This window comes from Nicotiana sylvestris, chromosome 3, assembly GCF_000393655.2.
Source record: "Nicotiana sylvestris chromosome 3, ASM39365v2, whole genome shotgun sequence".
NCBI lineage: Eukaryota > Viridiplantae > Streptophyta > Magnoliopsida > Solanales > Solanaceae > Nicotiana > Nicotiana sylvestris.
Genome location: NC_091059.1, coordinates 198,384,011 through 198,394,375, shown reverse-complemented (window position 1 = coordinate 198,394,375; position 10,365 = coordinate 198,384,011). Strand labels below are relative to the sequence as shown.

At 37.1% G+C, this 10,365-nt stretch overlaps 2 protein-coding genes across 2 annotated transcripts; one reads left to right on the top strand and one right to left on the bottom strand.

Annotated features, from left to right (window-relative positions):
• The first annotated feature begins 2,675 nt into the window (after positions 1-2,675).
• On the top strand, positions 2,676-6,646 carry LOC104234653 (uncharacterized). Its single transcript, XM_009788254.2, has 4 exons — positions 2,676-3,142; positions 3,850-4,294; positions 4,489-4,604; positions 6,088-6,646. Exons 1-4 carry the CDS (start codon positions 2,833-2,835, stop codon positions 6,501-6,503), a joined length of 1,287 nt encoding a protein of 428 aa, XP_009786556.1. The 5' UTR covers positions 2,676-2,832; the 3' UTR covers positions 6,504-6,646.
• A 539-nt stretch (positions 6,647-7,185) lies between these two features.
• Positions 7,186-10,051, bottom strand: LOC104234652 (auxin-responsive protein IAA27-like). Its single transcript, XM_009788253.2, has 5 exons — positions 9,519-10,051; positions 9,158-9,375; positions 8,263-8,404; positions 7,834-7,895; positions 7,186-7,718 (listed from the first exon to the last, which is right to left on the bottom strand). Exons 1-5 carry the CDS (start codon positions 9,866-9,868, stop codon positions 7,681-7,683), a joined length of 810 nt encoding a protein of 269 aa, XP_009786555.1. The 5' UTR covers positions 9,869-10,051; the 3' UTR covers positions 7,186-7,680.
• Between the last annotated feature and the right edge of the window lie 314 nt (positions 10,052-10,365).

Sequence of the window (10,365 nt, the reverse complement as noted above, 5' to 3'; positions counted from 1 at the left end):
TTTCCTCCAACATCACCTTCATTCCAATAAAAACACACAAGCAACAATCAATTATTTGAATTAGCCGGTAATTTTATACCAAAAATAATTAGAGAAATAAAAGTGATATAAGCCCAAACTTGTAGTCAAGAAACGATGAAGAGAGAAGAGTGAAGATTCCAGTAGAATCATTTCGTTCAAATTTACTTGGAGATTAATTTTTCGGCGAGAGTCGCATGAGAGGAGCTTTTTCCGACGAGTTTCGTCACTGCTCACTTAGTGGGAAGGGGAAGGAGCCTGATAATAATGACTTATGTTCAATTTGTTAAATGGAGGGTAGATTTGAAGGAAGAAGGAGGGGGGGAGGGGTGGCGCTGGTAAGCGGAAGCAGAAGATAAGTGTAAGCATGCATATTTTATATATATAAGCGGATAAGTTAGGGGCAGAGCCAGAATTTTCATTGGAGGTGTAAAAATATAAATAATTAGATACATCAAAAAGTCAATGGAAGTCAACGTATAATAAATATACATAAAATAAAAAATTTATCTAGCAATATAGTATAATTTTTCGGCGAAGAGGTATCGCTTGACATCCCTTTGTTTAATGTGGCTCAGCCACTGGGATAAGCCCCTTGATTTTTTGTTGCGTTGGTTTTGTAAAAAAGTTAGGAAAAAGGCTTTTTTTTATTCCTTAAATGCATTTTCATTTTTTATTTATTATATGTGTCAAATTTCTATTACAAATTACACGTGTCGTTCATTCATTGGCTCATTTGACACGTCATTAGCGAGTGTAACTCACGCATATGATCTGTTGCACTCGGGTATTTATTTAATCTGGTTAGTGGACACTTGAAGTGTCTAAATGGTAAAGGGTTCAGTTGAGATGTTTGTCTAGTCGTTATGGACAACTTAAAAGAACAGTTTATGTATTTCGCCTTTAAGTTATAAACGTTGATAATATAAAATTTTAACTCGTAATAATACATTAATTGATTATGATGGGTTGTTATATAATTACTTTTTAAATATGTAGACTCTACATTATTAATGGGTAGAATAGCCTTATAGACATTTGTACTTGTTCGATTTTGACATTCCGGTTCTTTTACTTCACAAAATTTCATTCAAACATTTATAGTTATTCAAAAGTAATATTTTAAACCCCTCTAATCGTTGACCATGTCTATGTGGCAACTTGACAGTATTTCACACGTCGAAAGAGCGTGAAGGTAAATATCTAAGCAAGAAATAATTAAAATAAGAAAAGATAAAAAGAAAAAGAAAAGACAAAAATTAAATAAATTTAAGAAAAAGGTCAAGAGGGTTTCTCTTTCACGTTCCTCTCTCCCCTCCGTTCCTCCACTCCCCCCCCCCCCCCCTCAAACCCCAAACCTACTGGAATATTGTGGTCGCCCCAAATCTGAAGACACCCCAGATTGAGCAACTTTTAATGGCTCTCTTCTTCTTCTTCTCCATTTTTGATTTTTTTTTATATGTATACATTAAAAAAGGGGAAAAGGACAGAGTTTTGGCTGGAAATCGTTTGATGCCCTCTGGGTTGAGATTGTTTGCGATTTGTTGCCAATGCTGCCATATCTTCGTTTTTTTGAAGTTACCATCTCGATCTGTGTTTAAATTATGTTTAAAACATTATGTTGTCTCCACTTTAAGCTTGCCGAAGCTCATCGTGGGTGAGCTGTTCTTGTGGGCTCACTGTTTCGCCATCGATGGCGTTAAACTATTTCGTGACTGCTCTCCCAATCGACGAGGTACAATACAATCTAAGAGTCACTGTCGGCTAAAATTCCGGCCAAAGTTCCGGATCTAAAACCCATATGATAGTAAAAACATAAAATAAAAGACAATGGGGTAAGGATAAGAGGAAACGGGAAAAGCATCTATCGGAATATATGATTTTTATTTTTGGTTTTAATTATTTTTAATCTACCATGTGAGTTATGACATGACATTTACACATTGTTAATTTGTTATTTTTTGACGTGGCAGTCAATCGTGAAAGAGATTGTATTACATGCACTGACATTACATGCACTGACATCCTCATGTCATAAGCGTTTATTATACACGGTTTGAAAGAGTGTAAGTGTTTAATTTTGGAGACCGACATAATAAAGTGGCACAAGTATAAATATCATTTACGCTATTCTACCTTATTAATGTATAAAACTTATATTCTATCATAAATGATATCAATGTTGACGGTTAAATATAAGTACGATTATTTATCGCCGCACTCCGTCCCAAAAGAATATTAGTTAGTAGCTTATTAACAATATCGATGTGTTTCATTGATATGTAGTGAGATTAGAAAAAAGAGAAAGAAGAAACGAAAAACAATAATAAAAGGGTGCAATACAATTATAATCGAGCCACATTATTAATATCTTTTCGATAAAAGAATATGATTTTTTTTTATATCCAAGACATTATTTATTTTTTCTTTTTTCGTTAACTTATGGTAAAGTCAATTTAATATATCTTTAACATTAGAAGTCCTAAATTAATCATGTCTTGATCATTAATTTTCGGCCGTGTACATATTCATGCTTGGCTAGATGGACCAATGTAGCATTGTAAAAAGACTTCGAAAGTGAAAAATATTAATACTACAAATAATTTAGGGGCAATTTGAATTACATATAAAGTTGTGTGGTGAAAGTATAAATTTCCAACTAAAAGCTTTCTCCATCCGCCACACTCAACTGAATAGGAGTACTAATCCAAGTTCCGTGTCCAGCAAATAAAAAACGATTCTTTTTACACAACAGAGAAGAAGCATAGAGTGAGAGTGAGAGTAGATTAGGAGGGGAAAGCACAAACGAGGACGATGCTAGAAAGGGTGCTCTCTTCGCGGAGGGCGGCGCCGGTCAGTGACGACGGCGATGATGACGGCGACGAATCCAAAACTCGGAAGCACATTTCCATACCGACGAGGATCACAAATTACTTGATTCGAACTGGCCACCTCTGGCCATGCCTTCTCATAGGGCTCGTAATCATTGTGCTCACTTCTTTCGTTTATCACACTCGTGATTTAGTGTGTATCTCAGCTTCCTCTTCCGATCACATTTCTCGTTTGCGATTCTTCGGCTTTGATGGCCTTGAAACCGACTTCGGATCTCTCGGCGTCCCCTGGTGTAAGTTCATTACGAATCTCGGAATTTCCTTTCGTTTAATGTGTTATTTCTTATGCGATTTAGTGTCCGTACAGATCTGGTTTATTTTGCACATCTAGTTTCAAGGCGTTTTTTTTATAGTAATTGAAAATGCTATCCACATGTCGAGAAAATGTACATCTAGTTTCAAGACCAAGACTTTTTTCTTTAATTTGTATATATCCTTCCTTCACTTTAGTGTTTAATTGATAGATGATCATTTTAAAGCTTCAGAGCGTGGCGTAAACTGGATTAACTATAGCCTCCTTAACTTTAGTGTTCTTTAATAGGTGATACCTATAAGCTCCATAGTGTGTGGCATAAACTGTCCTTATCCAAAAAAAAAGTGTGTGGCATAAACTGAATGAATTCCCTTTCTAGTTGCTTCAGTCTGATATATTAAATAACAGTGGAGCAGGAACGTTATTATGATCGTGAAGTTGTTTTATGAAATCATGTCTTAAGCTGCACTTCAGATCTATGGTCAACAAATTAAACATCTCTATGCACGTGTATTTTTGTGCATGTTATTTCATTTACCTAGATGTCATTTTCCTTTTCTGGGTAATGGAGATGTTGAATGAAAATCAGTTATAGGATAACTATTTAATTATCTTCAGTTCAATCTTTGAGAAATTAAGTCCACATGATCCAGTGCACCTTTCATTAATTTTAACTCTTGTCAAAAGGCAGATCGAAACATGGAAAAACTGTTGAATGGACCACAAAGGATTTAATCAAAGGTTTGGAAGAGTTTGTGCCCATATACGAGACACGACCTATCAAGAATAACATGTATGGGATGGGTTTTGACCACAGTTTTGGGCTCTGGTTTATGACTCGCTGGTTAAAACCAGAGTTGATGATTGAGAGTGGCGCGTTCAAGGGACACTCAACTTGGGTTTTGCGACAAGCAATGCCAGATACACCAATCATCTCGCTTACACCCCGTCATCCTGAGAAGTATCTCAAGAAAGGACCTGCTTATGTTGATGGGAACTGCACATACTTCGCTGGAAAAGACTTTGTTGATTTTGGAAGCATTGATTGGGGAAAAGTTATGAAGAAACATGGAGTCAAGAATCGTAGCCAGGTTGTTGTCTTTTTTGATGACCATCAAAATGAATTGAAAAGGTAATATAAACTTTTGTAACATGGAAGTTCTCTACTGTGTGTTTCTTAGAAAAGTAATCCCTTCCATCACTGTTTTTGTCTAATTATCTATTTCATTGCTGCATCCAGTGATTCTATGGCTTTGCCGATTGCCACTTGTTCTGCAAATTTTGACTCATTCTCTGTTTTGTTTGTATTTGAACTTTGATCGACAGACTGAAGCAAGCACTTAAAGCTGGGTTCAGGCATCTTGTGTTTGAGGACAATTATGATACTGGTACTGGAGACCACTATTCCTTCAGGCAGATGTGTGATCAATTTTATATAAGAGGTATATTTTCATTTCAACTTTAAATAATTATTTTTCCTCTCTCAAGGCCAAAGCAGCCATTCTTTTATCTAACTCTCTGTTTCTCCCCTTTTGGAGTTGATTCAACTTTTATGTATTGGGAAGTCTTCCTTGACATTTGTTGACCTTGTACGTGAAAGAACAAATACATTGAAATTATATGCTACCTTGTTAAAAGAAAAATACATTGAATATGTACCGAAGTAGTTTTCGCCCATGAAACTCTGACTGGAGTATTATAACTGATGTTTCTGTCAAAAGAAATCTGCAATGCAAAGTTTAAGGATGATGATAAATTTTAGAGGATACGAAATTTGTCAACAACTAAGTGATTCCTACCAGAAAATCCAAAAAAATTAGAATGTCAATTAACTCAGTGATACCAACAAGAGAATTCAAAAGTTAGATTGAATCATGATTATACTGGATATTGAAGTCACATCAAGATTTGTCAAGCGTATCAGACTCAGAGAAGGGAATAGCCATGCTCTTTGTTTTATCTATAATGGAGAGAAGATTGGTAGGGCAAGCAAGATTATGTAGAGTTAGCAGAGAACAGTGCAGCTAGCTCTAGGAAGGAACATAAAAGAATAGAAGGTATGCAATATATTGTCATTTTGGGATAATTCGGCAGCCAAATGGAGCTATCTATGTCTTCTTTTTTTGTTTTTAACTATTTTTGCTGGTTTGTTGACAATGAGACTTGTCTCGCTAAGGAAGATATGAAAACTGTGTTGGTAGTTGATAAAGAACTACCCAAGTAACATATAGTGCCTGCACTCGCAATATGATCCTTCTAACTTTGGTGAATCTTATATTAGGAACAGAGTTGCATGCTCTGTCTTCAAATATCTTTTATCCTGTATCATGGAGTCTTTTGTTTGTTTAGCTGTCTAACCAAGTAAAGTAAAAAATTTAGCCACCTTTTTTTTTGATTTGCACCGGGTGTCCGAGTCTCTAAGAGCCCCGACTAATCCCGGGGGTGCACAGGCCCTCGGCAAGGAGTTTCCGGCAAGTGCACCACGGTTAATTCAGGTTTTACCCAGTCCGATGGCCCTAAGAAATTGTTTGCACTCAGTGAGTTTCGAACTTGAGACCTTGAAAGGGAGCAAACCCCAAGGCTCAAGTCAATTGCCACCGGGCCAACCCCTGAGGGTTAAAAATTTAGTCACCTTTATCTCATGTAGTTATAAAGAATCAGTTGATGTTGATTATGAGTTTGGACAACCAAAGTAAACAAAAGAGAAATATGTAGGAATGGAAAGGAGGAATCTTGACGTAAAGTAAACGATGAATACAAATTCACACTTAACAATTTTAGTGTCAATATATCAAATAGCATTTAGACTGCCTGGAGCATGCTGGTTCACTTTTGGCAAATTTTTCCATTCATGAAATATTTATTGACTTTTATGGCTAGTTCACTTCTTAATACGTGATATACATTTTTCCATTTCATTTCCAGGCGGAGGCCATAGCTGCTTTAAGGACAGTGATGAAGCAAGGATCAGAGGAAGAAGGAAGAAATTCTGGGAGAAAGCTGTTGATATTGAGGAACTTTGCGGTCCTGGTGAAGCTTGGTGGGGTGTGAGAGGGCAAATGCGAGATGATTTTAACCACAGCAATAAGGCCATTTCTTATGCAGAACATTTTAAAAATAGCAGGTTTGTAGAGTCAGTGTTAGATGTTTACTGGGAGCTTCCTCCCGTGGCTGGTCCTTCATTAACTCATCAGACAAGATACGATCCGGCTCGTACATCAGGTCCTATTGTTGAAGATGGCAGGTATGGCTTGTTTCAGAGGCTTGGCTTATCTAGACTGGAGGCATCTGTATTCAATGGTTACACTCAAATGGTCTATCTTCAGGTGTCGCAGGAATGAGATTTTGGTTGCCACTGCATATAAGTTGTAGTTTTGTATTTATACGTGATCTCTCCTTTTTCTTTTTCTGTTCGTTTAGTTATTTGCGGTGTAACTCTTGAGACTCTGTTTCTGTGCTCCCAATACATATACAATCTTTCAGACGTCTGGTCACTCTGATATTTGTGCATTGTCATGTAAGTCCGTTGAGTGAAATTGATGATACCTGTAGATTATGTGCTAAAAGATAGCTTTATGTTCGAATAGTTCTCCTTGCGCTTGCTATTTCCTTGTTGCAAGTATGTTAGAATGAAAGAAAAGAGAATGCACGTAGCAGTCAATTATGTCATGATCTTACTAGACTGTGCGATTGTTTCTCTGGCCTTTCATCCTCACTTGTACATCTGCTGAGGCGGAGAAGTCATTGGCACTTGGGCATTACATAAGGTTCTCTAATGGTGATTCCAGTTGGAAGAGTTAGGGTTTCCTTGACAGATAAGCAATGGATGACAAGGGTCAGATAGTTTCGTAACCATTCAATCCATTAAAGAAAATTTCTGGCACCTTAACCTTTTCAAGCTTCTGGAGCTTAACAGGCCTAAGCAGGAGTGGGTTTTCTTAGGCGTCCAAGGATTGAGTGAGAAGGCAGATCAACGGCGAGGTATTAAGACTTCCTAGCATTCATGGTCCTTTAACAAACTAATTTCAAGCCCAAGCATTGTCCTTTTCTATTTCTTTGACAAAACAGTCAAAAAACACGATGGACAAACGAGAAATTAGGAAAATGGATAGAAAACTCAAGAGTTCAGCCCTGCTATTCCGTTATTCTTCTGACTGTTTGGTGTATCCTCTCACGAAACTCCCAATAACTCCAGCCCTGCTGTTTACATTCTATACATCAGGTAATTGTGATGCTCTTTCCTGATCTGCTATGAACTTTATTCTTAGCTCGAACTAGAAAGTTGAAGATCCATTCGAGGGATAAGACATGAGACAGTATTGCAAGTAACAAGCGCTAACAATTTCCGTAGGGAACACTAAACACTAAACAAAAATCTTGGATATCACCGGTTATATCTTCTTAAACCAGTGCTTTTCCTTTCAGGGAATGCTACACGTCTAGTCTAATTCCAGATACAAAAGAGAGCAGAAAAAGGATAATCATCGACATAGAAACCATTGAATGGTTTTTCAGTCACTAGTTTTTGTTCTTGCACTTGTGTATAGCCCTTGGAGCTGCAAAGCAAGAGAAAGAAAGTCATTCTACACCATCTCCTTAAGATAAGAATTTCTCAATGGTAAGTATAGACATAAAATACAGCATGGACAGGATCACAGTGATAGGACATACCTAGCCCAATTGCCTCTGAGCTTTTCATGATCCGCAATCTCTTGCATGAGTCTATGAACATCCTATCATAACATCCAAATGAAACAATGAATGGATGCAATGCAACAAACAGATCATATCATAGATTCCTAGATCTGGATATTGAATTGAGGATCTAAGACATAGGAGAACAGAAAAATAAACAACAAGGGAGCCCCCATCGGAAGCCATTTAAGAAAAAGTAAATAGAAAACGACTAATCAACAACAGACATAAATAGTTGGTAGATGATTTATCCTTTTTGCACTAACTGCTATGATACATACTAAGCTATTTCCTCCTAATACAAATTGCTTAGGAAATTGCCAGACTCAGTAGTAAACAGATAATCTTGTCTTCTTAAATGTTTGGCAAGAAGATGTGGAGTGTAGTAAGAGGAAAAGAACTTACTCCCAAGGAACATCGCCAACAAGCATCCAATCACCATCTTTGTCTTCATAAGTCAGAACATACTCAGAACCATTGAGAAGATCCATCAAGTGACTTTCACTAAGTTCCTCTTGCCCCGGAAGTCCATCGCTGGCGCACTGCCCTGAATATACACAGTTATGTAGTATCAGTTAGACACCTGTATGATCTCAAGACTCAAGCCAAAATACTAGCAAAACAAACGCTCCCAACAAAATTACTTCTCAGAGTGCTGGTCCTACGAAGGGGAATAACGAGAAAGACTGTTAGATTTATACCGTGCTATTTGGTGCCTGATTAAAACTTTACGGATGAAAATGTAAAGGGTGTAGCAATGATTCAAGATGGGAATGTGAAAAATGACTATACTTTTATCAATTTCTCCATCAAAGGGGTCTATTCACACACACACACACATGTATTTATCAACTGTTCTTGTTCTTGTATGAATATTACAATTACTACCATGCTTCAATCCCAAGAAAGTGGGTCGGCTATATGAATCCGCACTATCTGAAACTATGATTCAAGGATGCGGATGTGAAAAATGACTATACTTTACCAATTACCCCATCAAAGGGGTCTATTTTTTCTAAATACTTTTATCAGTTATTCTTGTTCTTGTCTAGGGCAGCCCGGTGCATTAAGTTCCCGCTATGTGCGAGGTCCGGGCAAGGGCCGGACCGCAAGTGTCTATTGTAAGCAGTCTTACCCTGCATTCCTGCCAGAGGCTGTTTCCACAGCCCGAACCCGTGACCTCCTGGTCACATGCAGGTAACTTTACCGGTTGGGCCAAGGCTCCCCTTCATTCTTGCTCTTTCTTCTAAAAGCTTGCATGGCTATTGTTGTTTGAATGCTGTAAAGACAGAAATTATACCAATACTAAAGCAGCTGAACATCTTTTCAAGTGCTGATGAGAGCTCCCCATAGTCGCTGTAAGTTTTGATATCAACCTTTCTCAAATATGGAGCACCATCCATTCTAACTTTCACATAAAGGCAACCTGAACCTGATTTTCCTTCAGCATCATTCTTTTTGGTGGCCAGTGTATTTTTGCGGAATGATCTAATTGGTGGCCATCCTACTACTTGTGCCCTAATTCACAACATAAAAAAAAATCCACTTTAACCATAATTGCATAAATTTGTACCCATATATAACAAAAAACACCCAAAAAAAAGTTAAGTGACCACAGTAAAATTAACTCTAGAATTCAAGAAACAGATAAAGTTACTAACTTTGAAGTCTGAGGAGCACTATTTTCAATTGATGGAGTTGGCTTTGAGCTTCCATTACTTCCTTTGGGGGAAAATAACAAGTCTTCTTTTCTCCAATCAGTTTCTGATCTGCAATTAATGGACAAATCCCATTTTCCAGAAGCATCAATGGCATCAGAAAAACCCCTTTTGGTTCTTGATATAAAATTGTTTGAAGGGTTAAGACCCGTATTTGTTTCCTCAGTACCCGGTAACCCAAGTCTTAGCTCAGTCTCCTTAAGGTTAAGAACATCACTATTTTTATCAGAATTTCTTTCCATTAAAGAAGCTTCTGATAAACCTATATAATCATGTTCGAATGGTATAGACATAGAAGCTGAAATAGAAGTTGAAATCCCAAAAACAAGAATTCAAGAAACTATGGATGAGATGAAAAAGAAGGCAATTTTTAAGTGAGTAAAAGATGAGATATTGGCTTTGTTGGTGCAGGAAAGAAAATTTCTTTGGTCCTTTTGTAGCCTTTACTTTTGGAATAAATGAACTGTGAGTGTAACAGTGGAAAAACTATTGCAGATGCTTATCCAAAGGTGTTTTGTGAAATAGTAGCTTTGTTTTAGTGCAATTGTTTAAAGCAAATAGTGATTAGCTAGTGCTAATTTGTTTTTATTTGGAAATTTGGAATCTTTGGTCGGAAAAAAGTAATAATGATGATTTCAACTTGTCCACTTATAACCAACTCTGTTACACAAATTCCGTTCACAACTACTACTGTTTCATGACAACACAGTATGTAAGTAGTAGCATTGTTTGATGAAATACCACTGCCTCCTTCAATTGGTGTGATTTAAAATTGGTGTTTACACCTAAA

Bases quoted from the DNA above. Each gene is read 5' to 3' on its own strand.
- LOC104234653 (XM_009788254.2), top strand. From the start codon at position 2,833: ATGCTAGAAAGGGTGCTCTCTTCGCGGAGGGCGGCGCCGGTCAGTGAC. The intron at 3,143-3,849 runs GTAAGTTCATTA...TCTTGTCAAAAG, and splicing joins ATCTCTCGGCGTCCCCTGGT to GCAGATCGAAACATGGAAAA. The intron at 4,605-6,087 runs GTATATTTTCAT...TTTCATTTCCAG, and splicing joins TGATCAATTTTATATAAGAG to GCGGAGGCCATAGCTGCTTT.
- LOC104234652 (XM_009788253.2), bottom strand. From the start codon at position 9,868: ATGTCTATACCATTCGAACATGATTATATAGGTTTATCAGAAGCTTCT. The intron at 9,376-9,518 runs GTTAGTAACTTT...GTTGTGAATTAG, and splicing joins AGTGCTCCTCAGACTTCAAA to GGCACAAGTAGTAGGATGGC. The intron at 8,405-9,157 runs GTATAATTTCTG...GTGTATATTCAG, and splicing joins GTTCAGCTGCTTTAGTATTG to GGCAGTGCGCCAGCGATGGA.